General features: G+C 41.7%; 1 protein-coding gene across 1 annotated transcript in view; it reads left to right on the top strand.

Moving 5' to 3' along the window:
- Window positions 1-27,175, top strand: part of TECTA (tectorin alpha) — a 55,650-nt gene that overhangs the window by 28,077 nt on the left and 398 nt on the right. The window contains exons 9-23 of the mRNA XM_070765196.1: window positions 1,661-2,228; window positions 3,419-4,029; window positions 6,198-6,759; window positions 9,888-10,087; window positions 17,169-17,552; window positions 18,241-18,527; window positions 20,468-20,482; window positions 21,533-21,813; window positions 22,512-22,622; window positions 22,701-22,903; window positions 23,413-23,576; window positions 24,605-24,853; window positions 24,958-25,120; window positions 26,855-26,942; window positions 27,055-27,171. Coding sequence (XP_070621297.1) covers window positions 1,661-2,228; window positions 3,419-4,029; window positions 6,198-6,759; window positions 9,888-10,087; window positions 17,169-17,552; window positions 18,241-18,527; window positions 20,468-20,482; window positions 21,533-21,813; window positions 22,512-22,622; window positions 22,701-22,903; window positions 23,413-23,576; window positions 24,605-24,853; window positions 24,958-25,120; window positions 26,855-26,942; window positions 27,055-27,171 — 4,003 coding nt within the window. The remainder of the gene's footprint in view (window positions 1-1,660; window positions 2,229-3,418; window positions 4,030-6,197; window positions 6,760-9,887; window positions 10,088-17,168; window positions 17,553-18,240; window positions 18,528-20,467; window positions 20,483-21,532; window positions 21,814-22,511; window positions 22,623-22,700; window positions 22,904-23,412; window positions 23,577-24,604; window positions 24,854-24,957; window positions 25,121-26,854; window positions 26,943-27,054; window positions 27,172-27,175) is intronic.

Below are 27,175 nucleotides of genomic sequence, written 5' to 3'. Positions count from 1 at the left end.
CCGTCTCCTGTCCTAATGTTTCTTGGTTCTGCTCTTCTAAATCACAGCACTGTAGAAATATTGCTTTTCAGCCGTCTCATGGGTGACACTGCCACCAGGCGGAAGGAGATGCTTTACAAAAAGGGAGCATCCCACAGTTTATTTTAAACACATTTTCCACATTAGCAGAACCGTGGAACGCAACTCCTGCTGTCTCCTTGAATATATGAACATAATGCACGATTTAAAAGCAGAGGAAAGATATTTTTTATTCCATCGTCACCTCTTGCCAATCTCATGATGACATTTCATTGTTAAGAAGAAATAAAAACCAACAACCTTGGATTGTATTTGCTGTAATTGCCAGGATCTTTTGTGTGTGTGTGTTTGTGTGTGTGCCTTCCACCCACGTCAGTTGTGTTTGCTGTCCTTTCCAATAAGTCTACCTCTACAGCAATTGTTGCCTTTCTCATATGCCTATCAAATCATATTTTGTCTCTTTCTTGGCTTGGGGTCTTGTATTTGCTGTTTGAGTGACTGATGTCAGACGTTTTCCTGGGTGTCACAAATCTAGTAATGTCACTCTGGGATAATGGCATGAGCTGAAGGCAACGCTTTGGCTTCCAAGAATAGCTTGTAATTCCTTTGAGGTAGAGAAATCCATACAGATCCCATCATCCCAATGAAGTGATCTCCACTTAAGTTGAGACTTCAGTTCCTAGGTTCTAGAAGCAGCGATCTGAAATAGAACTGTGGGCGTTTTGAGATGACAAAAAGCTGATTTAAGCCTGCTTAAAATATACGAGCACCTGAAAGTGAAGCTGGGTTAGAAAAGTCATCTGCTATGTAAATCTTTTTATTTCAGAAATGAGAATAGTTGTCACTTACACTTAAATTTAATGGAAAGTTGCTACGTAACGCGAAAACCCTTTTTAGATTCCCAAAATCTTCTCTCTTAGAAATGCTTTCTGGGTAGCAGTGTTCCCTCTAATTTTTTTGGGGGGTGGGCGGAAAAGTATAGTGTCTGAGCGGCAATCCCTTCGGGACTGGGCGGCACAGAAATAATAAATAAATAAATAAATAAATAAACAAACAAACAAACAAACAAACAAAAAACCCACCCTGTTTTGCCTCAGAGAATTTCAAAATAAAATACTGTACTGTGTGTCTATAACAGTGAGCTCATAATAGGGCAACTCTATCAATATCAAAATGCCACTTAAATAGTTGAGCTAGTTTCAAACTAGATTTTGATTTTCTTTCTCTCTTCCTTTCTCCCATTCTTTTTCTTTCTCTTTTCCTTCCTCTCTTTTTTCTATCTGTTTCTCTCTCTTCCTCTCTCTCTCCTTCCCTCTCACTCTTTCCCTCTCGGCTTCTGGGCAGGTTTGGAAAACTCTGAGTTGAGGATGATTCTTAAGTGAGCGATTGCTCACTGCTCAGCTTAGAGGGAACTATGCTGGGTAGCCCAAATTTAAATTCCGTTCATGTTACGTTTGGCAAGTAACTTCAGCTGTAGACATACAATTTATCTCCCTAGGAAGTGTGCATTCTTGTTGACTTCCATTGCTCAGAACAACTTATACAGTACATAATTCTGCTGATGACTTGCTAATCAAAGGAAGATACCATGGGATTCTTTAGTTTCTTCATTCATTTGTTGGTTCTTCTTATTCCTTTTCAGGTAAATGGCTATGAAACAGAGCTTCCATATTTCCACCCTTCTGGGCAACTAGAAATCTACCGGAGTAAAAATGGGACCGTTGTTGAATTGGATGGACTCATCCATATCCACTATTCGGACTTGGGTATCTTGGAGATACGTCTCTCCACCACATATTTCAACTGCACCGGAGGCCTCTGCGGCTATTTCAACGGGAACAGCAGTGATGAATTCTGCTTTCCCAATGGGAAATGTACAGATAACCTGGTGGTTTTCCTGGACAGCTGGACAACCTTCAATGAGATCTGCAACGGGGAATGCGGTGACCTTCTCAAGGCTTGCAACAATGATTCGGAGCTTCTGAAAGACTACCGCTCCAAATGTGGAGTCATCAATGACCCCACCAACAGCTCCTTCTTGGAGTGCCACTCTGTGGTGAACGTGTCCACCTATTACAGGACCTGCATTTTCCGTCTGTGCCAAAGTGGAGGAAACGAGTCAGAGCTCTGTGACTCGGTAGCTCGCTATGCCAGCGCATGTAAGAATGCAGAAGTGGACATTGGTCCGTGGAGAAGCTTAAGCTTTTGCCGTAAGTTGGGAACTGGGGGGTAGATACCTATCTTCATCTTGTTTCCCACAAGAAGTTAAGTTGTTTGAGTATTGGTCAACATGATGGATCTTTTAGGTCAAAAGGATGTTAAGACTTCAATGCTATTAAATAACAATCATTCTCAGCTTAATGGGATTCCAATGTTATATATCGTATTTTTCGGAGTATAAGATGCACCTTTTCCCTCCCTAAATGAGGCTGAAAATTCAGGTGTGTCTTATACTCTGAAGTTTCCCCCCCCCCTAACCAGGTGCTAACGATCTTCCCAGCTCTTACCTTGCAGGTTCTTTCATTGTTATTCTTTGCAAAGAATGTTTTCCAAGCCCTAAGTCTTTGCAGGGTTTTTTTTATGGCTCTAACTTACTCCAAATGTTTCTTTCCACCCCTAACCAGGTGCAATTTATGTTCCTAGCTCTTACTGGCTTGCAAGCTCTTTCATTGTTACTCTCTGGGAATAATGTTTTCCAAACCCTGTCTTTGTAGGATTTTTAATTGTTATACTTGCTCCGAATGTTTCTTTCCAGCCCTAACCAGGTGCTAAAAATATCCCCAGCTTTTATCAGCTTGCAAGCTCTTTCATTGTTACTCTTTCTGAATAAGGTTTTTTGAAAGCCCTAACCAGGGGATAAAATATAAATTGTAAGGATACAGGCAACAAGGTTACAGTCATACAGTCATTTCTGGCAGGAGATGGGTGATGGGAACAATGGGAAGATTAATAGTAGTACAGACTTTGTAAATAGTAAATAGTTTACCATTTGTTGGGGGTCGAGGGAAAGGGAGGGTTTTGCCTTCTCTTTCTGCTCAAGATCCCCATGGACAATTGGTGGGCCACTGTGTGACACAGAATGCTGACTTGATGGGCTTTGGCCTGATTCAGCATGGCTCTTCTTACGTTTGTATGTTCTCTCTGTCTTTCTCCTTCCTTCCCTCCTCTCTCTCCCTCTCTTTGAATTGGGGCAGGCAGGATTCCCTTGAGTACCATTTGTTGGGGGTCAAGGGAAAGGGAGGGTCTTGCCTTCTCTTTCTGCTCAAGATTCCCATGGACAATTGGTGGGCCACTGTGGGCCACAGAATGCTGCACTCAATGGACTTTGGCCCGATTCAGCAGGGCTCTTCTTAGGTTCTTATGTTCCATCTTACCACTACCTCCCTTCCTTTTCTTCCAGCGCTTGCCTGCCCTGAGAACAGCCACTTTGAGGAATGCATGTCCTGCTCCGAATCCTGTGACACCTTGAGCATGGGGCCTGTGTGCCTGGACAGTTGTGTGGAGGGTTGCCAGTGTGACAAAGGCTTTGTGCTCCGGGGCGCCCAGTGCATTCTCCGTAGTGACTGCGGCTGCAGTTTTGAGGGCCACCAGCTCTCCACCAACCAGTCCTTCTGGATGGACATTGACTGCCAGTACTTCTGCTACTGCAACGGCTCCGACAACAGCGTGCGCTGTGAGAGCCTCCCTTGCAAAGAGGATGAATACTGCCTGGAGGACAGCGGCCTCTACTATTGCCAGGCCCGCACAGACGCCTCCTGCATCATTTCCGGCTACAGCCATTACTTGACCTTCGACGGATTTGCATTTGACTTTCAGAGCAGTTGTCCTTTGGTCCTCTGCACCACCATTGACCACCAAAGGTCAGAGAGGGCGGATAGTTTCCCTAAGTTTACAGTTGTTGCCAAGAATGAAGATCGAGACCCTTCTCTGGCTCTGTGGGTGAAGCAGGTGGAAGTCGAGGTTTTCAGCTACAGTATTGTGATCCAGCGAGCCTACAAACACACTGTGCTTGTAAGTCAATCGAGAGTTTTTTCCTCCGTTGCTTCAACCAGGATAAGACCAGTTAATTTGGGGGTTTAATGAAGGAAGGCAGACAGTCCGTCAGGCTGAAATTGACTTTAGGGCCTCCTCTTAACCATGTCTATGTAATTTTCTGCTTCTTATCATCTTCTAGTGGGTTTTCTTTTCAACTTTCCTGTCTAGTCTTGGTTTTCCCAGGGGCATTTCTTTTCAGTGTCTGTTCTGCCTGACCGGCCTCAAGCAATGATTAACGGTCCAGGAAAGAAGGTCAGACACACACTTGCATAGTTAGCCAGCAAACTTGTATTAAATAGTAAAGAAAAAAGTCTAAAGCAAATGGTCCTTACTTTCAGGAGTAACACACAGGTTGAGTTGAAAATTCAGCCAGCTACAAAGTTCAGGGAAAAGCAAACAAATACAAAAGTCACGTAGCATAAATGTTCCAAGAGGTCTCTGAATTTTTCACGGCACAAAAGCAGCAGCTTGTCCCAGAGTTTTCAACTCCCACAACGCTGAGTTGAAATCCAAGAGCAGAAACTTCAAAGCAGGAACAACGACGCCACACAAACTACCCAGATAAACAGCCACAGTTTGCCTTGGCCCCATTCCCTTTTTATGCGGTTAGCCCTCATTAAGGGAACCACACCCAGCCCAGGTGTGCTTATCATGCCTTATCATGCTTCTTAAAGCGATCCCTTCTTTGTAAGGCCCTTTGGTTGCGTAAATTAATGTATTGTCCTGCAGACGAACTGAGAGGGGATAAACTGTCCGACGAACTGCCAGCCCCCTCCCCTGAGCTGTCTGCTAATTCTTCCTGGCTCTCTGCCACATCTTCCTGACTGTCTGCTACATCTTCCTGGCTGTCAGCCAGGCTTTCACAGTCACTGTGTCCCGCTTCTCCCCCATCTGTGGGGGCAACAGCTGGCCCAGGCCCAAACACAACAGTGTCAATCAGGTCTGACCTTGCTTGATTGCTGGAATCTTGCTAAGTGTCCAAGTGCAGCAAACTGATTTGGATTTTTAAATCTGACTATAAGAAAATCCTGCAGAGATATGGAGATTTTATCAAAGAAATATGCAGTAAGCTTCTCGTGTGGAATGAGGGTTTAAACCTGGATTTAATAATAATAATAATTTAATAATTTATTAGATTTGTATGCCGCCCCTCTCCGAAGACTCGGGCCGGGATTTCCTAGGTCATCTGATCTTTTTTTGAAGCATGTCTCCTTCAACTAACCTCTTTCTTTTAAAAAAAATTTTTTTTTTTAAAATTGATATATATACTGTAAACCTTTAAAAATAGAATACAAAATGAGGAAAAAAAACACCACAAAAAGGGGAAAAAACACAAAAAAGACATACAGAAAAAAAAACAAAAAATAGCATTGTAAAAAATGTATCAAAACCATCTACACAGCAAATATACATTAACATCTATAATCCTATTATGGTACACATATAGACACACGAATACACATGAATCCCAGAGACCGGTTAGGTCCCACAGAGTTGGCCTTCTCCGGGTCCCGTCGACTAAGCAATGTCGTTTGGCAGGACCTAGGAGAAGAGCCTTCTCTGTGGCGGCCCCGACCCTCTGGAACTAGCTCCCCCCAGATATCAGAGTTGCCCCCACCCTCCTTGCCTTTCGCAAGCTCCTTAAAACCCACCTCTGTCGTCAGGCATGGGGGAATTGAAATTTCCCTTCCCCTAGGCTTATAGAATTTATACATGGTATGCTTGTATGTATGAGTGGTTATTTAAATTGGGGGTTTTAAGATTGTTTTTAATATTAGATTTGTTTACATTGTGTTTTTATCTTGTTGTTAGCCGCCCCGAGTCTTCAGAGAGGGGCAGCATACAAATCTAATAAATACAAATACATATAGACTTCTATGCTTTAAGATTTCCTTTTGTTATCTTAATTATTCATCTTACATCAGTTGGAGATTAATTGTAACATCCATTATTCATATACATATTTCTCAATTTTGGTATTAATGTTATATAGTATCTTATTCGTTATTATTGTTATTTGTAGATATTTCTTCAATTTTCATGGATCGTTTTGTTTTGTTTTCTTTTCACTCGTATAATAAATTCCAAGCTTTGTAGTATTCAACTAACCTCTTTCACTGGACTTTCCTCACATCTTTCTACAGATCAACAAGGAGCGCCTCTACCTGCCTTTGAAGCTGGGCCAAGGGAAGGTCAACATATTCACCTTCGGCTTCCACATCATTATAGAAACTGATTTTGGGCTGAAGGTGGTGTATGACTGGAGGACTTTCCTCTCCATCACGATTCCACGGAGCCTCCAAAATAGCACCTACGGCCTTTGCGGGAGATACAATGGCAACCCTGAGGATGACCTTCAGACCTCTGGTGGCCTTCTGGTCTCCAGCATTAATGAGTTTGGCCACAGCTGGGCCAAGCGGGACCCCTTTTGCCAGGCTGGCTGTGGTGATAGGTGCCCAACCTGTCGTAAGGTAGAAGGCTTCTGGAAGCCCCAGCAGCTGTGCAGTTTGATTCCTAGCAAGAGTGGTGTCTTCTCCAGATGCCACAGTAAGGTCAACCCGGCCTTCTTCTACAAGAACTGCTTGTTTGACACCTGCATCGATGGTGGAGCAGTGCAGACAGCTTGCAGCTGGCTGCAAAATTATGCCAGCACTTGCCAAACCCAGGGGATAGCAGTCACTGGTTGGAGAAACTTCACTTCATGCTGTGAGTACCTCCTCCTCTTCCTCTTCTTTCTCCTCCTCCTTATTATTCTTCCTTCTTTATCTTCTTCTACCTCCTCCTCTTCTTCTTCCCCTTCCTCTTCTTCATATTTCTTCTTTTCCTCCTCCTCCTCTTCTTTTTCTTCTTCTTCCTCTTCCTCATTATTCTTCCTTCTTTATCTTCTTCTACCTCCACCTCTTCTTCTTCCCCTTCCCCTTCTTCTTCTTCTTCGTCTCCTCCTCCTCTGCCTCCTCTTTTTCTCCTCCTCCTCCTCCTCCTCTTCTTTCTCTTCTTCCTCCTCCTCCTCCTCCTTCTTATTATCCTTCCTTCTTTATCTTCTTCTACCTCTTCCCCTTCTCCTTCTTCGTCTTCCTTCTTCTCCTCCTTCTCCTCTTCCTCTTCTTCTTTTCCCTCCTCCTCCTTCTTCCTCCTCCTCCTTATTATTCTTCCTTCTTTATCTTCTTCTATCTCCTCCTCTTATTCCCCTTCCCCTTCCTCTTCTTCCTTTTTCTCTTCCTCCTCTGCCTCCTCCTTTTTCTTCCCCTTCTCCTCCTCCTCTTCTTTCTCTTCTTCCTCCTCCTCCTCCTTCTTATTATCCTTCCTTCTTTATCTTCTTCTACCTCTTCCCCTTCTCCTTCCTCTTCTCCTTCTTCGTCTTCCTTCTTCTCCTCCTTCTCCTCTTCCTCTTCTTCTTTTCCCTCCTCCTCTTTCTTCCTCCTCCTCATTATTCTTCCTTCTTTATCTTCTTCTATCTCCTCCTCTTATTCCCCTTCCCCTTCCTCTTCTTCCTTTTTCTCTTCCTCCTCTGCCTCCTCCTTTTTCTTCCCCTTCTCCTCCCCCTCTTCTTCTTCTTCTTCTCCCTCTTCCTCTCCTTCTCCTCCTCCTTTTCTTCCTCTTCTCTCTCCCCTCCTCCCCATTTAAAATAAATTTTCCTTTATCATTATGATTTGAATTTATATTCCACTGATGGGTTTCTCGTCATCTTCCCAAAGCAGTCATTCTTCATTTGTCAAATGCAAATGTTATTAGTGTATGCAAGCGAAAGGCATGCAGTTGTTGCAAAGAGCCTCTCCTCTCAATAAGTTACCATGTTTGGTTCAATTATTCGTCTCATAAACGAAGATGCAAAGCGGCTCAGGCAGGCCCACTGTCTGGCAAATCCATTGAAAACTTGTTTTCCTCGCTAATCAGATTTACAAATTAAATTAGGATCTTTTTCGGTTGGCAAATTGACAGCCTCCATCAGCCTCGGTCCTTCCACTAGGGGATTCAGTAACAGCCCGGAGACAAATGGAGGTGGGTGGAAGAGAAAAGCTTTGAAGTTAAGAATTTCTCTGCTCTTGCGTTGGCCCCTTCAGAAGGCTGGGACGTTCTTCAAATGGATTCTTTGTACAGAGAAAGGGAACACGTTTTTGAGAAAGGCACAGTGATATTATGAGAGCAGCGTGGCATTCAGGCCTGTAAAGTTTTCTGCTTTCCAGCTGTGGGTTCTGGACAGAAGCGTTGGTTGCTATACATCTCAGAAATCCCTTGTTCAAAAACAGCAGCATTTTTTAAAGTTAGAGGGGCATTTTCAAAAAAGGCATAAGAGCAGTGATGGGCTGCCAACATTTTTACTGCCACACTCTGAGCCTGTCTTATTTTGTAGGTGTGGCTCAATGGCCACATAACTGGGTAGGAGTGGCTTGCCGGGCCATGTGACCAGGCGGGAGTGGCTTGACAATCATGTGACCAGGGGTGTGGCTTAAAGGTTATGTAACTGGGTGGGAGTGGCTTACCGACCAAGATAAGTTAGAAACATAGAAGATTGATGGCAGAAAAAGACCTCATGGTCCATCTAGTCTGTCCTTATACTATTTCCTGTATTTTATCTTAGGATGGATCTATGTTTATCCCAGGTATGTTTCAATTCAGTTCCTGTGGATTTACCAACCACGTCTGCTGGGAGTTTGTTCCAAGCATCTACTACTCTTTCACTAAAATAATATTTTCTCATGTTGTTTCTGATCTTTCCCCCAACTTACCTCAGATTGTGCCTCCTTGTTCTTGTGTTCACTTTCCTATTCAAAACACTTCCCTCCTGAACCTTATTTAACCCTTTAACATATTTAAATGTAAAAGTTTAAATTTAAATGTAAAAGTTTGTCAAATAGGTGCTTGGACTCTTTTTCAGTTGATTAAGTAACCTTATTATTTCAATTGCCACAAAAAGGACAAATGATAGAGGGCATTATTTGCTGAGGGGCACAGTAACATTTTAAGGTTTTGTACTGAACCCACAAGGTTCGGTATGATAACAGATTAGGCAAGTAGCTCCAGGTTCAAAGGAATCTTTGCCCATCAGCTGTATGTGCCAGTAAGTATGTTTTCCTAATTCAGCTTGGGTAGATGGCTCTCAAGACTCTCAGTTGCCCCAACCAACATGTTCCTCTATGTTCTTATTTCAGGCTCATACAGACAATACTTGGAATAAATGATTTCTCAATGTGTCTCATTGTAAAACACATCCTCTTTATTTCTCCTTTTAACACATCAACTTTGCACGCAGTTTTCTTCTCTCCTCATCTCTATCTCAGCAATTAAGTAGATAAGTTCGGCAGTAACATAAAAACATTCCACAAGTCATTCTAAAATTTACGGGCTAATCAGGGCTAGCCAGGAATCAAAGCAAGTAATAAATCACACATGATAGCTTACGCTCCGGAGCAAGACCTGGACGCAACCATCTTTAGATTGCAAGATTGAACAAATTCAGCTTCTCTTCCGTTTTACACCCGGACGTGAGGTAATTGATTAATTAATTACTCTCTAATAACTCCTCCCTCTTTCTTCCAAGCATCTCTGAAAGCGTCTGAAACGAGCATCCCTCCATCTATTATCTCCCCCGTTTGAGTCACACGAACTCGTGTCTATGTCATTAGCTCCGTGGTCTTCACTAACGTTGCTAACTGTTGGTAGAACAGGAAAATTTATGATCTCTAAATCCCACTCATCCTCCGAATCTGGACATTCCTCAAGCTGCAAGGGAGTATTACACAACGCCCCGGATTTAAGCTCTTTGGGTCTATTATGTCATAGAGAGGCGTATGGCTTCAGCATGTTAATAGATGACTTTGTCGCTTACGTTCCAGCCATCAGCTGCCCTCCCAACAGCCACTACGAAAGCTGCGTGAGCGTCTGTCAGCCTCGTTGTGCTGCCATCCGGCTGAAAAGTGACTGCAACCATTACTGCGTGGAAGGGTGTCAGTGCGATCCCGGCTACGTCCTCAACGGCAAAAGCTGCATTCTCCCTCACAATTGCGGCTGCTACTCAGACGGCAAATATTATGAGGTAAGCCCAGGAGGTCAAAATAGGGTCTTGGGCTGGGAGGATTTTCTCAATCAGCCACTGGAAGCCTGGGAGATAGTGTTGCCAAAGCACACAAGTGGGGGGACATGGGGGTCCGTAAGGGACAAAAGCATCGCACAAACCTACAGGACCATCTCCTGTCTCATGTATCCCAGTGACCAGTCAAGTCCCATAGAGTCGGCCTTCTCCATGTCCCGTCAGCCAGACAATGTCCTCTGGAGGGGCCTAGGGGAAGGATACGAATCTCCAGAAGGAGTTTGTTCCAAAGGGCCGGGGCCGCCACAGAGAAGGCGGCCTGCACTGGCTGCCGATCGGTTTCCAGTCACAATTCAAAGTGTTGGTAATGACCTTTAAAGCCCTACATGGTATTGGTCCAGAATACACCCGGGACCGCCTTCTACCGCACGAATCCCAGCGGCCGATAAGGTCCCACAGAGTTGGCTTTCTCCGGGTCCCGTCGACCAAACAATGTCGTTTGGCGGGCCCCAGGGGAAGAGCCTTCTCTGTGTTGGCCCCAGCCCTCTGGAATCAACTCCCGCCAAAGATTTGAACGGCCCCCACCCTCCTTGTCTTTCGCAAATTACTCAAGACCCAACTTTGTCGCCAGGTATGGCGGAGTTAGGATATTCCTTCCCCTAGGTATGTTTGTGTGTATGTTTGGTTTTTATAATAAGGGTTTTTAGTCGTTTTATTAAATTGGATTGTTACATGTTGTTTTTTATCATTGTTGTTAGCTGCCCCGAGTCTGCGGAGAGGGGCGGCATACAAATCCAATAAATAAATAAAAAACTCTGTCTGGAGATTCCTATCACCCCCACCCTCCTGGCCTTTCACAAGGCTTTGAAAACTTACCTCTGCCGGTAGGTCTGGGGCTGCTAAACTTTTAACATCTAGCCCCAGGCTTTAATATGACTGCGATGTGAATGAGTAGGACTGTATGATTTTAAATTTGAGGTTTTAGATTATTTTAAATATTGGACTTTTGAACTGGTTTTTGTATTTTTATATGTTGTGAGCCGCCCTGAGTCCTTGAAGAAGGGTAGCATATAAGTCCAGAAAATTTATGGATGAATGCCATGCTTCAGTATTAAGTATTTCATCAGTCCCTGAGATGCAAATATCCAATGGGGGCGATTCTGTAGCAATGTCATGATGAGCGTCTATGTCAGGGATAGGCAAAGTTGGCTCTTCTATTACTTGTGGACAACAACTCCCAGAATTCCTGGGCCAGTCATGCTAGCTCAGGAATTCTGGGAGTTGAAGTCCACATGTCATAGAAGAGCCAACTTTGCCTACCCTTGGTCTATGTGTTATCATTCTGGCATCATTGTGGCTTGTTCCAGACTCTCTTGGAGTAGGACATGTTCTCTACATCAGGCATGGCTGGAATTCAATAATAACATAGATTTGGTCCAGTGTGACTTTCAATATTTTGAAAACTGGTCTCATTTCTTTTTGTCCAAAACACAATATTGGCAGTGGGGTGCTGGAAGAACATCAGCCAAATAAATCTCTAAATAGAATCAGTCTCAGAATCAGGATTTCGTGTCTGGAATACATTAAAGGAGAACATTTTTCTGTCACCTGTCCAGAGTGGCATCCATTATGAGTGTTAGAGTGTGGGTGTAGAGCCTACACACTAATTCTTCCTATTGTTGGCTGACTGCCTCCAGCCAATATTATGAATGATTGAATCTGATGAGTGTGCATGTCTGTATATGAGGTTTTAACACTTTAGTAATCAATATCAATCTTTTAAAGTAATTTATTCATGTATTTATTTATTTGTTTGTTTATTTGTTTGTTTGTTTATTCATTCATTCATTCATTCATTCGATTTTTATGCTGCCCTTCTCCTTAGACTCAAGGCGGCTTAGCAATAGCACTTTTTAACAGAGCCAACATATTGAAATTAGATTTCTTTTTATGTACAGTGTTCCCTCGCTTTTCGCAGGGGATGCGTTCCGAGACCGCCCACGAAAGTTGAATTTCCGCAAAGTAGAGATGCGGAAGTAAACTATTTTTGGCTATGAACAGTATCACAAGCACATCCCTTAACACTTTAAACCCCTAAATTGCAATTTCCCATTCCCTTAGCAACCATTCAGATTATTACTCACCATATTTATTTATTAAAGTTTATTAATAAAAATATTTATTAAAGGCAGACGAAAGCTTGGCGATGACATATGACGTCATCGGGTGGGAAAAACCCCGCAAAGTATTTTTTAATTAATATTTTTGAAAAACCGTGGTATAGACTTTCTGCGAAGTTCGAACCCACGAAAATCGAGGGAACACTGTATTGTTGTATTTATGATATTGTACACTGCCCTGAATCACTGTGAGAAGGGCAGCATATAAATCTAATTAAGAAATAAAATAATAAATAAATAAATAAATATTGCAATAGATGTGACCCATAAAGTTTAGAGCAAAAATATATAAAAGAGCTATTTTTGTTTGTTTTTTTTAAAACAAACTCACTATGTGAAATTCTCCTTCCTTTGCTTGGTAGCGATGCATTTCTAAACATATAGCTGCAAATTGGTGCAGCTTAGTAGCTTCTTTTTTCTGGCGCCCTCGGTTGTTTTAGGAGACATAAGAATATGTTTGTTTTATGCCATCATCTCTGTTTCTCGTGACCTTTAGCATCCAAACCAGGATGCTCACTCCGGTGGTATTGAAGGAGACGTCTTCATCTATATTCATCCAAACAACAATAACCACAATGAGCAAAAAAAAAAGAGAAGCCTTGTAGAATCTGTGCAAATTATAGTGTTTTTCTGCCTTAAACTGCCTGTGGGATTGCATAGCAAATAGGTTCTGAACAGGAAGGAGGCAAAGAAGAGATATGGAAAGTTATTGGCCTGTTGTTGTTTCAACAATGATGTTCCGTAATAGGTTGATTTCGGGGGCAAGTAAACACAGTTCTTTGGGGAATTGGTTCACGGGGCCTTAAAAAGAGGATTTTGTTTTCTGCAAACAATTTTAGAATATAATAGAATAAGAGTTCAAAGGGATCTCGGTGGTCTTCTAGTCCAACCCCCTGCTTAGACAATATATCTTATATTACTTCAGATAAATGGTTATCCAACCTCTTCTTAAAAACTTGCAGTGTTGGAGCATTTGCAATTTCTGGAGGCAAGTTGTTCCACTGATTAATTGTTCTAACTGTTAGGATGTTTCTCCTTATTTCGAGGTTGCTTCTCTCCTTGATTAGTTTCCACCCATTGCTTCTTGTCCTGCCCTCAGGTGCTTTGGAGAATAGCTTGGCAACCCCTGAGATATTGGAATAATGCTATCATGTCATGCTACCTAGTCCTTCTTTTCAGGGACCTTTTAAAGCCCTACACGGCTTAGGACCAATTACCTACGGGACGGTCTTCTGCCTCATGTAGCCCAGCGGCCGGTCAGGTCCCACAGAGTTGGCCTTCTCCAGGTCCCGTCAGCCAGGCAATGCCATCTGGCGGGGCCTAGGGGAAGAGCCTTCTCTGTGGTGGTCCTGGCCCTTTGGAACCAACTCCCTCCGGAGATTCGTACTGCCCCCCACCCTCCTGGCCTTTCACAAGGTTTTAAAAACTCACCTTTGTCAGCAGGCTTGTGTGGGTGCTCCTTTTAGTGATGAACTTCTGTGAAGGACGCAGTATCAGTTTAGCATCGTTTTCATCCTCACAATGCAGTGACACCAGCTCTCAATGGAGTAATACTTTCAGCCTTTTTTTTTCCAAAGGAGAGAGGGAAATATAAGAAGATAGTAGTTTTGTCAGCATCACTTGATGGGCCCTGGAGGAGATCCTTCCCTGTCATTTACTGATTTCTGATTCCCCGGAATTTACTCCTGCAGATTAGAGAAGGAGAAGCCATAAATTCATAGAAAAGACATTTCATTTGCAGAGGGAAACTAATAAATGAGAGACAAAGAAGATTAATCAAGGTGAAAAATGGTTGTGAGTAGGTTTTATTGTGACATGGGGGGGATATTAAATGTTATTTCTGAGTTAGTCATCAATCTAGTGATTATTTTTCAATGGGACAAGTTGATATTTCTTATTTCTTGTCCCAGTAAATTATTTACCTTGTCTTATATCTACTAGGGAATCAATCAATAATCCCTGTCACTTTTCCAGTTTCATCCATAAGGCTTCTCCTCCTTAGCCTGTTTTTTCCTCCTCTTCATTTTTTGTTTCGGCTTGTTTATGTAGATAGCTACCCTTCAGCAATCAAAAGGCCATTGGTATCATTGCCCTTTGCAGGAGCAGGCACAGATGTTGCAACGCAAACTCTACCTTTGAATTTCCTTTCTTTTACAGGACATGAGCATCAAAGGGCAGGGACATCCGTCAGAAACCTTTCACATGTCTTTTGGTCTGCCAGATTCAATTACGCCTCTAAGCCAGAACATGCATTTCAAAACAAGATCCCAAAGAGATTTTAGGAAATGTTGCTTTTAGGAGGTTGATCTCAACCATCACTTTGTAGCAAATTGTGATTTGTGGTTGCGTTAAAGCACAGGTTGTCCTGGGATTTCAAAGTTTTAAATCTTACTTTCGGGGCCACATAAGCGGGTTACGACTACAGCATGCTAAAAATTCAGAAATAAGTTTTCGTGTTGCAGCAACCAAAACGTGGATGAAGAAAAGAATAAATGTGTAAAATTAAGGCTCCAGGCTTTTCTCTCACATCTTTCCAAATCAGTCTCTGGCGATGCAGCTGAACACACACTCAGAAATGAGATGATGTGCTGAGCATGTTTCATCTGACCTGTTTCTAAACCGGTTTGCTGCTTGCCACCAAATGAAAAGCAGAACGTTTAAATGTATCTGAATAGGGAATTGAAACGGGTTATTATCTTGAAAGTCCAGTATCATTATACATCTGTCGCCCTATAGAAAAAAGACATTTTAAGATTCTGTTTTAATTGTATTGACCTAAACCCCCCACAGATTTTCGTCTGCCAATTGCCTAGAGCTTCTGACAAGAGAGTATGTTAGGCTGCCCACTAAGAAATGCTGGACACAGCCTCCCTCTCCTGGTGAAAAATAAAATTTTCGAGGAGCCAGCTGGTTCCTGCAGGGTCCCACTGTGCAGCTAGCTTGATGAACTGCAAAAAGATTTGGTAGTTAGATTACAGTCTGGTTCTTAAAAGGGAAAAAAAAAATCTCTACTTAGTTCACTGTGTTTGGCAACTGTTCCTTGTGTATATGAATTGCATATATAATTTAATTCAATTCAATTCAATTTATTAGATTTGTATGCCGCCCCTCTCCGAAGACTCGGGGAGGCTCATAACAGTAATAAAAACAGTATAACAATGGAACAAATCTAATAATAAAATATATAAATCTTCGGAGAAGGGCGGCATACAAATCTAATAAATTATTATTAAATTATTATTAAATTATTATTAATAAATTAATTATATAAAAACCTCAACAATTAAAAATCATACAGCACATACACATCAAACATGAAATATAATAAGCCTGGGGGAGATGTCTTAGTTCCCCCATGCCTGGCGATATAGGTGGGTCTTAAGTAGCTTAATAATAAGCCAGGATGGCGCAGTGGTTAGAGTGCTGTACTGCAGGCCACTGAAGCTGACTGTAGATTTGAAGGTCAGCAGTTCAAATCTCATCACCGGCTCAAGGTTGACTCAGCCTTCCATCCTTCCAAGGTGGGTAAAACGAGGAGCCGGATTGTGGGGGCAATATGCTGGCTCTGTTAAAAAGTGCTATTGCTAACATGTTGTAAGCTGCCCTGAGTCTAAGGAGAAGGGCGGCATAAAAATTGAATAAATAAATAAACAAATAAACAAATAAACAAACAAACAAACAAATAAATAAATAAATAAATAAACTTGCGAAAGACAAGGAGGGTGGGGGCCGTTCTAATCTCCGGGGGAAGTTGATTCCAGAGGGCCGGGGCCACCACAGAGAAGGCTCTTCCCCTGGGGCCCGCCAAATGACATTGTTTGGTCGACGGGACCCGGAGAAGGCCAACTCTGTGGGACATTATCGGCCGCTGGGATTCGTGCGGTAGAAGGCAGTTCCGGAGGTATTCTGGTCCAATGCCATGTAGGTCATTACCAACACTTTGAATTGTGACCAGAAACTGATCAGCAGCCAGTGCAAGCCACAGAGTGTTGTAGAAACGTGGGCGAATCTAGGAAGCCCCACGATAGCTCTCGCGGCTGCATTCTGCACGATCTGAAGTTTCCAAGGTAGCCCCATGTAGAGAGCGTTGCAGTAATCGAACTTCAAGGTGATGAGGGCATAAGCGACTGTGAGCAATGACTCCCTGTCCAAATAGGGCCGCAACAGGTGCACCAGGCGAACCTGGGCAAACGCCCTCCTCGCCACAGCCGAGAGATGGTGTTATCATGTTATATTAACTATCTAAAAAAGCTTTAAGTGAGGTCAGGAAGAACTGTATATTGAAACACCAGCACAATGGAATAAACAGTTATCTAATACCGGTCCTACAGACACTTGGCAGTGGAGATAAAATATGATGTTCTCTGCACAGAGTGTTTGTGCGTGTAGGTTTGCATGCATGAATGCTGGTTTCTCTTCAAATTAAAAAATATATATCAAGAAATCACAATCATAAAAAAAACGAGACTATCCAGCTATGAGAAAATATGTTATGTTGGACAAGGCAAAGAATTGGAATAAATGCTCCATTGGAGGGAGAAGCAAAATAAAAGAAATGAAATTGCAGCAAAAACAAACACAGAATGCCATGGACAGGTAATGTCTCTGTAGGTCAAGCCCAGCAAGGAGGTACAGAAATGGTACCTAGTCAGACGTCAAACCTTTCTAGAAGCCATGAGGGCAACTTGGAAAGTACGTTCCTTTGGTCTCCCGAGATGGCCCACAAGGCCACCTCTTGGTAGATGTTTGACATATTTGTCAGCCGAAGGACAGGAGCCCGAGAGATGGTTTTTGGATCCTTGCTCCATTCTCCAAGGTGTTTGGTGAGGCTTTATAGATGCTACTTTCAACCCTTAGAAGAAATGTTTGCATTTTGACTCTGCCTTTTCCTCTCCACTTTTGTGCAGCCCAAGCAGCTTTTCTGGAACAGCGACTGCACCCGCCGTTGCCGTTGCTTTCGACGAAACCTGATCCAGTGCGACCCTCGGCAGTGTAAATTCGATGAGGAGTGCGCCCTCCAGAATGGAGTCCGAGGTTGCTTCAGCACGAAGAGCTCCTACTGCATTGCTGCAGGAGGAGGGGTCTTCCGCACGTTTGACGGCGCCTTCTTCCGCTTCCCTGCCAACTGCGCCTTTGTCCTCTCCACTATCTGCCAAAAGCTCCCTGACATCTCCTTCCAGCTCATCATCAATTTTGATAAGTGGACTTATCCCAACCTGACTGTAATTTCACCGATTTACTTTTATATTAATGAGGAGCAGATTCTTATCAGTGATCGAAATACAATTAAGGTACAGCATCGAGTCATTAAGAAACTTTTGCAGCTACTTATGGGGTGTGGGTGGGCCGAGGCTGGTCAGTAGCCTCCCAATTTTGCCAATCGCTTTGCCAGTGTTTGAGATGCCAGCAAAGAAACAGAACAGGCCACAACAGGAGGGTTTGGGTTATGCATGATCCAAAGCCAAACTTCCAAACTTGGCTTTATATGGGAATTACTCTAAAGTGTGCAATAGGGTTCATATTCCTGGAGGGGTCTGTAATATGGTAAATGATTTAGCTTTACTAGATAAATGGTCAAAGCAATGGAAACTGTAGTTTAATGTTTCCAAATGTAAAATAATGCACTTGGGGAAAAGGAATCCTCAATCTGAGTATTGTATTGGCAGTTCTGTGTTAGCAAAAACTTCAGAAGAGAAGGATTTAGGGGTAGTGATTTCTACTTCACTGAAAGAGTAGTAAATCCTTGGAACAAACTTCCAGCAGACGTGGTTGGTAAATCCACAGTAACTGAATTTAAACATGCCCGGGATAAACATATATCCATTGTAAGATAAAATACAGGAAATAGTATAAGGGCAGACTAGATGGACCATGAGGTCTTTTTCTGCCGTCAGTCTTCTATGTTTCTATGTTTCTACTCTGATTAAAAATGGAAGGATGGGCAACTTACAGACTAAGTATTTTTACCTCCACAATTAGGTGAATGGGACATCGGTCAGCATTCCTTTTGTGACTGGCTTGTCAACCAAAATCTACAGCCTGGAAGGTTTCCTGGTCATCGACACGAGCCCAGATATCCAAATCCACTACAATGGGTTCAATATCATCAAAATCGCCATTAGTGAACGCTTGCAAAACAAAGTGTGTGGGCTTTGTGGAAATTTTAATGGCGATTACACTGATGATTATGTCACCCTGCGAGGGAAGCCAGTGGTCAGCAGCGTGTTCCTGGCCCAGAGCTGGAAAACCAATGGCATGCAGAAGAGGTAACGGGTGGGGCCAAGTGAGTGATATGTTCAGAAGAACTCATTCATTTCGATAGCTGCATCAGCCACGCTGTCCCGTCGGTGGGCTGCCAAAGATCACATTTAGTCAATAATGGAATAACAAAAACATTCCAAATAAATAAAGGAGTTAGACAAGGATGCCCGCTATCTCCTCTACTTTTTATACTGGTACTCGAAACTCTGTTAAATGAGATCCGTAAAGACAACAATATTAAAGGAACAAAGATAAAAAAAGAGGAATACAAATTGCAGGCCTTTGCGGATGATTTAGTTTTCTTTTTAGAAGAACCATTAGAGTCAGGGCAGCATTTAATCGGAAAAATAGAAGAATATGGAGAAATTAACCAACAAAAAACAAAACTCATGACCAAAAATATGACAAATAAGCAAACCAAGGAATTAGAAACTAAATTAGGATTCACTAGCACGAAAAAAATTAAATATTTAGGAATAAATTTATCTAATGGATGTTCAACAGTAAAAGAAGATAATTATACAAAACTAGTAAATCAAACCAAAGTAGAATTAGAAAAATGGAGTAAGCTACAATTGTCACTGATGGGAAGAATAGCATCAATCAAAATGAGTATACTTCCGTAATTTCTATACCTATTTCAAACCATGCCAAAGAGCACATTTAAAAGTAGTTTATGATCACTGCACAGAGAAAGAAGACATCAATGATACTTTGTGTGGGCCCATTTGGGAAATTGGGTGGAGACATTAGTGTGAAGAATTACTGGAAAAAATTGGTGGTGAGGGGAGTGTCTTTTAATGGCATTTCACCAGCTAATTTTAGGAGCAAACAATTCTGCCAGCTTCTGTTATAGTTTTAGATGGGCACTGAAAAACCCACAATTGCATTGGTACTCCTGTCTGCCAACTCTAGGGGAAAGAAGGAACCGAGTCCAGCCTCTTGCAATAACTAGAAGATTGTGGAGAATACAATCACTAGTTCCTTTTTCATAAATTGTTTAGGTTTTATTTCTGCTTTCAAAAGCTAGGAAGGATATGTCAAATAGTTAAGATGCTCAATGACCTGAAAATATACTTCTGTGTCTGAAAAGCTAACCTTTGACAGCTTTTAATTGAAAGATAGGAACTGAAAACCCATTCATTTAGGAAAGAGTTAAGAGTTTAAGCAGTTGATCCACATCAGAATAAATCAAAGCTGGCTTTGTGTCATCTTCAGTCGAAACCTCTGTTGTCCTTTCTCTTGAGAGCAGCTAATGGCCAATAGAAATGGATGAAATCATACTGGTACTGGAAATAATTCCTTATGAGAGGGATGGTCCAAGGTAGAGTCTAACCAGGATTTGTCACCATTTATGGTAATAACATATAAAATCATGACACTATGATTACACTAATGTTGTGGAAAGCCATGCTTTGTTTAACAATAGTTTAGTAAATAACTCAAAGATAGCGGTACAGTGTTTCCTTTACTTTCATGGGGGATGCGTTCCAAAACCGCCCGCGAAAGTCAAATTTCCGCAAAGTAGCGATGCGGAAGTAATTACACTATAACAGTATCACAGGACATCCCCTAACACTTTAACCCCCCTAAATTACAATTTCCAATTCCCTTAATAACCTTTAGATTATTACTCACCATTATTACTGGTACTCACCATTGAAGAAGATACTTAATGATCCTGATATTTATTAACATAATTATTTATGTTATGATTTCGGCCAATCAGCAATGGCAGACGAAAGTTTGGCGATGACGTCACGGGCGGGAAAAACCGTGGTGTAGAAAAAAACCTGCGAAGTATTTTTTAATTAATTTTTTTAAAAAAACCGTGGTATAGACTTTTCACAAATGTCGGACCCGCGAAAGTCAAGGGAACACTAGTGGCATTTGGAATGACCTTGGGAGATGGGGAAGAACAGCCAGGGCAACAAGCAGATAAGAGGCAGCTAAGCCCTCAGCAGGAAAGAGAAGAAACAGCCCCCAGTTTCTTGGGTGTAAACACAGCAGGGGAGAAATGTGGTTTCAGACATGCAAGATTGGTGTCAGCCTCCATACAGGGTTCCTTCTGAGACATTTGCTACTGCCACATTCTTGTTGAGGGCTAAGCTGCCTCTTACCCAGTCATAGCCCTGGCTATATTTTTTTTAAAATTTATTCTTTGCCCAATATACAATACATATGGAAGAGAATAGACATTAAGTAATATATATAAAGATAGAAAGTAAAAAAGAAGAGGAGTAGATGGGAGGGAGAGAATATATATGATATATATATATATAATATAGATAGATAGATAGATAGATAGATAGATAGATAGATAGATAGATAGATAGATAAAGAGAGAATATATATGATATATAAGATAAGGGAAGACAATTGGACAGGGGACGATAGGCACATCAGTGCACTTATATACGCCCCTTACTGGCCTCTTAGGAACCTGGAGAGGTCTATCGTGGAGAGTCTAAGGGAGAAATGTTGGGGGTTGGGAGTTGACACTATTGAGTCCGGTAATGAGTTCCAAGCTTCGACAACTCGATTGTTAAAGTCATATTTTTTACAGTCAAGTTTGGAGCGGTTAATATTAAGTTTGAATCTGTTGCGTGCTCTTGTGTTGTTGCGGTTGAAGCTGAAGTAGTCGTTGACCGGAAGGACGTTGCAGCATATGATCTTGTGGGCAATACTTAAACCGTGTTTTAGGCGCCGCAGTTCTAAGCTTTCAAGACCCAGGATAGTTAGTCTATTTTCGTAGGGCATTCTGTTTCGAGTGGAGAAGTGAAGGGCTCTTCTGGTGAAATATCTTTGGACGTTTTCGAGAGTGTTGATGTCTGAGATGTGGTGTGGGTTCCAGACAGATGAGCTCCTCCTTATCTCTTAAAATTATTCCCACATATTATTTCATTGGTGGAGTATGTAGTAAACCACACGCCAAGTTAAAAATAATGGTTCTTCAAACTATTATTGTTATTTTCTTCAGGTTCTGTAATTTTTGTGTTTTTGATTCCAGCTGTAATGAGCTCCAATACTCACAATATGCTGCTGCTTGTGACAACGTTCAAATCCAAATCCTGCAGAGTGACAGCTACTGCCTCAGGCTCACTGATATGAAAGGCTTCTTCCAGCCTTGTTATGGACTGCTGGATCCATTGCCTTTTTATGAATCATGTTTTCTTGATGGCTGCTACAATCAGAAGAAGTATCAACTTTGCGGCTCCTTAGCAGCCTATGGGGAGGCCTGTCGTTCCTTTGGGATCCTCAGTACAGAGTGGATTGAGAAGGAAAATTGCTGTAAGCAAGCTTGTCTTAGTACAGTTTAGCTCTTCTTTAGACAGTTTTTTCATTGGATTCCCCTCAGCAGTGAGTAAAAGAATATATACATGGGCATATTTGGTGTGGGATAGTCTTCTCCTTGCCACCATGAATGCTTCTTTGACTGCTAGCATAATAAAGGTTTTTTTCAGGGGAAGAATGGTAGGGAATAGTGATGGGCGAACCGAAGCCGCACAATTCGGGTCTGTACCGAATTTTGCGGTGTTCGGTATGCCGAACACGAACCCAAAATTTATTCAAACTTCGGGCAAAGTTCAGGTCGTGTTCGGCGTTTGGAGCTTTGACGTCACCGGCAGGTTGCTAAGGACGCCAAGGTAATCACTTCCTGGATTCCATGGAATTCAGGAAGTGATCACCTTGGTTGTCCTTAGCAACCTGCCGGTGACGTCAAAGCTCCGCCCCCGGAATCTCTTCGTGGGAGGGATTCCCCATTCGGGTTCAGCCGAATTTTGTGTAAAGTTCAGCCGAACTTGTCGAACCCGAACACCGTTGGGTTCGCCCATCACTAGTAGGGAATCTTTTAGTACAGGGTGATTATTTTTTTCTGCTTAGATTTTGCATCCTATTTTTGAAGAAAGTTTCCTCCCAAAAAGGAACATAAAATAAATCAGTTACCCTTGTCTGTTTCCCACCCCCACCTTTTTATCTTTTTTTAGCAGGAGTGGTTGAAGATCCCTGCATGGGAGCAGACTGTCCCAACAGAACTTGTGATGTGGACAATGATGGAGAACTGTGCGGCTGCATTGAACCTCCTGCCTATGGAAACAGTGAGTACCCTACAAGTAGATCCTGATGAGAAATGTCCTATGAGGTTTCTGTGGTAACCCTTTTCGTTCTTCTCACAGACACGCATGATATTCTAGATGCTGAGGTGACCTGCAAAGCTGCCCTAATGGAGGTGTCCATCTCAAAGTGCAAGCTGTTCCAACTGGGCTTTGAAAGGGAAGGTGTCCGCATCAATGACCGCCGTTGTCCTGGCATTGAAGGTGAAGATTTCATCTCCTTCCAGATCAACAACACCAAGGGCAATTGTGGAAACATTGTGCAGGTCAGAATGACTGAGGAGCTATGGGCTTATTTCTCCCCTTGTGGCACTTGGATTTTTATCAAAGCTTCTGGATTAGTTTCATTTGCATCTTGGGATGGAATGGTTTTCATTGCTGATGTCAAACATCATAAATATTTAATTTTTTGCAATTTCCTCTGTGTTGAAATGGTCAATATGAATAGAAACTTACAATAACAAAACACCATCATTGGCAAATTTGGGACTTTGCCATTAGCTCTTTATTTCTTGGGCATGAATATCTAAATGTCTGACGTCCCTTTCTTCTTAGTTCATGGAAGACATGAAATAATTGGTCATTAAATAGTTCCCTCTGGATTAGAGATCTTTTGTTAGCTAGTCATCTACATTCCATTTGATTAGATTAAAAATGAAATTTGCAGCATAAATTTGAAAGCAAGAACAATCCAGGGTCTAAGGAAATAAGGATGTATATTATTAGGCAGATTGTTTCCTAAGCATGTGCATTTTTTCTCCTCTTCATACTGTAGTCTAACAGCACCCACATTATGTATAAAAACACAGTCTGGATTGAAAGTGCAAACAACACTGGAAATATAATTACTCGAGACAGGACCATCAATGTTGAATTTTCCTGTGCATATGAGCTTGACATAAAAATTTCTTTGGATTCTGTTGTGAGACCAATGCTCAGGTATGAAAAAACAAAGTTGACTTTTGGGGCATTCTGAAGAAATGAAAAATTGGATGAGGGGGTTCCATTATTTCATGAATTTTATGAGATAATGGCTAAGATTCTGGGAGTTGAAGTCCACAGTTCTGACAAAATGTAAACATCAGGATTTTTAAAAAGAAAATGACTCAAATGTTGTAGCTTCATTTATTTCGCTTATTTATATCTTTTATGAGTTTGATCTATTTCTTAAAAAATGTTTCCCTTACTCTCAACCAATAACATCTGGTTTTGTCTCTTTAACAAAACGGTGAAGTCCAAAATAAATTTCTTCCAAGCATTTTGGAAATGTTTTAGCTGGATGCCAATTATATAGAGTTATTTTATTAACTTTGTTAATGCTTAACTCTAGTAATAGGGTGTAAGTAAACTAAAAAGATGGAAATAAATTAATCAATAACAACCATAACAACCCAGTTATTAGTTTTCAATTCTCCAACAGCAGACTTGTCCCAATCATAGTTCCCTCTAAGCTGAGCAGTGAGCAATCGCTCACTTAAAAATCATCATCAACTCAGAGTTTTCCAAACCTGCCCAGAAGCCGAGAGGGAGAGAGTGAGAGGGAAGGAGAGAGAGAGGAAGAGAGAGAAACAGATAGAAAAAAGAGAGGAAGGAAAAGAGAAAGCAAAAGAATGGGAGTAAGGAAGAGAGAAAGAAAATCAAAATCTAGTTTGAAACTAGCTCAACTATTTAAGTGGCATTTTGATATTGATAGAGTTGCCCTATTATGAGCTCACTGTTATAGACACACAGTATAGTATTTTATTTTGAAATTCTGAGGCAAAACAGGGTGGGTTTTTTATTTGTTTGTTTATTTATTTATTTATTATTTCTGTGCCGCCCAGTCCCGAAGGGACTGCCGCTTAGACACTATACTTTTCAGCCCACCCCCCCAAAAAATTAGAGGGAACACTGGTCCCAATGGTGGGATGTTGTTGTCTTCTTTGGTCTAAGAGTTATTTTTTTTCTATCTTGTGCTTGCTTTGTAGTGTCATTAATCTGACTGTGCCTACAAAGGAAGGCAGCTTCACTACAAAAATGGCCCTATATAAAAATTCATCCTATAAGCATCCCTACAGGCAAGGAGAAGTTGTGCTAACCACCCGTGATGTATTGTACGTTGGTGTCTTTGTGCTGGGGGCAGATTCTACTCACCTCATCCTCACACTGAACAAATGTTATGCCACACCGTCACGAGACAGCAATGACAAACTGAGATACTTTATCATTGAAGAAGGGTGAGCCACTCTTTTTCAGTGCCGTGTTCGAAATTCCGGAAGAAAAGCTTGTCAGTTCTTGGATGTTCTGCTGTAACTAACCAGTGCATTCCTCTTTCTTGCAGCTGTCAGAATATCAAGGATAATACTATCGGAATTGAGGAGAATGGGGTCTCCCTCACTTGCCGTTTTCATGTTACTGTTTTCAAATTCATTGGAGATTATGATGAGGTTCATTTGCACTGTGCAGTCTCGCTTTGTGATTCGGAAAGATACTCCTGTGAAATAGTAAGTGGTGCAAACTTCAGATGCAGTTCACATCAATGTGTTATTTAAGGCTGTCGTCAAAAAATGGTAATCTGTCTCAGAGCTGATCAAAAAGTTGATTTTTGAAGGACAGTACAGTAGTCCCTCGCTATATCGCGCTTCACCTACTGCGGCTTCACTTCATTGCGGGTTTTCAAGAAATATTAATGAGAAAAATCATTCGCGGATCTTCACTGGTTCGCGGGTTTCTGTGGAAGTCGATCAGCAGATTTAAACAGCCCGCGGAACTCACTGTCCTTGATTGGGTTTAAAAAAAAAAAAATCTAAAATTGTAAATACTATATTTAAATACTGTATCTAAAATAAATACTTTGTGGGAAGGGTTTATAAACACTTAAAACAATGAAAACTTACCAAACAATTACAATATAAATACTTAAGTAAGTACTATCAGTCGATAAATTCCCCATCGCGGATTTCACCTATCGCGGCCGGGTCTGGAACGTAACACCAGCGATAGGTGAGGTCTAATATTAGATTACATGCGATCAATAAAAAAAGGATTGGTACATAGAACAATATTGGACCTCCAATATATATAACCATGTATGTACTGTGGAGCTCGTATAGATCCTCAGCCTGTGGAAACTTTACACCTGACCTCAAGCATGCTGCAGCGTGTGCCTCTCCATTCTTCCTCCATACTCTGGGTCCCTAGTAATGAGATGCAAAGGTTTCCACAGTATGTGTTGATTTGGGAGCCATGTCATCTGCTGGTGTTGGTCCACTGTGCTTCATTAAGACCAGGGTCAACGCAGCCGTCTATCAAGAGATTTTGGAGCACTCTATGCTTTCATCTGCATACAGGTTTATGGGGATGGTGACTTAAATTTTCCAGCAGGATGTGGCACCTGCCCACACTGCCAAAAGCACCAAAATCTCGCTCAATGACCATGGGATTACTGTCCTTGATTGGCCAGCAATCTCACCTTACCTGAACCCCATAGAAAATCTATGGGGCTTTGCCAAGAGAAAGATGAGAGACATGAGACCCAGCAATGCAGAAGCAGAAGCTATTGAAGCATCCTGGTCTTCCATAACGGCTCAGCAGTGCCATAGATTTATTTATTATTTATTATTTAGATTTGTATGCCGCCCCTCTCCGAAGATTGATAGCGTCCATGCCACGCCGCATTGAGGCAGTAATTGCTGCAAAAGGAACTCAAACGAAGTACATATGCATGCTTATACTTTTCAAAGGTCTGGTATTGTTCTATGTACAATCCTTTTTTTATTGATCACATGTAATATTCTAATTTTCTGAGATGGGGTTTTCATGAGCTATGCCTCATAATAATCCGGAGTCCTTGGAGAGGGGCGGAATAGAAATCCAATTAATAAATAATCCCAATTATGACAAATCACAGCTTGAACTATCTTGCCTTGCATGTTATGAGTATTACTCATATATTAAATTTCACCTTTTAAGTTACATTACTGGAATAAATGAATGTTTGCACAATTTGAGTTTCACCTGTATTTGCACTCTGGTGCATTTTAAGACAGGGGAAAAATGGACGCTTTAAACCTTATATATGATTAAGGTACCTATTTTATTCCTTATACATTTGGCTCTATTGTTCCTGGTTCTGCCTATTCTTAAAAATTGCTATTGACTGATCAATATACACTATATGCTTTCCAAGCCAACAGAGGTTATGTACCAAAGAAACATATTTTTTTTGGTTCAATCAGAACTGTCCACAGAATGCCCGGCGGGCCAATGATTATTCCAAACATCTCAATGAGCAAATAATTTCTGTGGGACCAATCAGAAGAAAACGTAAGTGCAAAGTTTCTCCAAGTTTTCATTCAGAAATCTGGCTCCCATTTTACTGCATGAATGCATGATTAAACATGTTTATAATTTTTTAATTTTGATTGGTGCCTTTTAGACCTAGATTGGTGTGAAGACAATGGAGGCTGCGAACAGATATGCACAAGCCAGATGGATGCCCCACTCTGCAGCTGTGTAACTGGAACTTTGCAGAAAGATGGCAAGAGTTGCCGAGGTGA

The sequence above is a fragment of the Erythrolamprus reginae genome, chromosome 12, assembly GCF_031021105.1.
Source record: "Erythrolamprus reginae isolate rEryReg1 chromosome 12, rEryReg1.hap1, whole genome shotgun sequence".
Classification (NCBI taxonomy): Eukaryota; Metazoa; Chordata; class Lepidosauria; order Squamata; family Dipsadidae; genus Erythrolamprus; species Erythrolamprus reginae.
The sequence above is the reverse complement of the archived record's forward strand: the minus strand, read 5'-3'. Positions and strand labels throughout refer to the sequence as shown.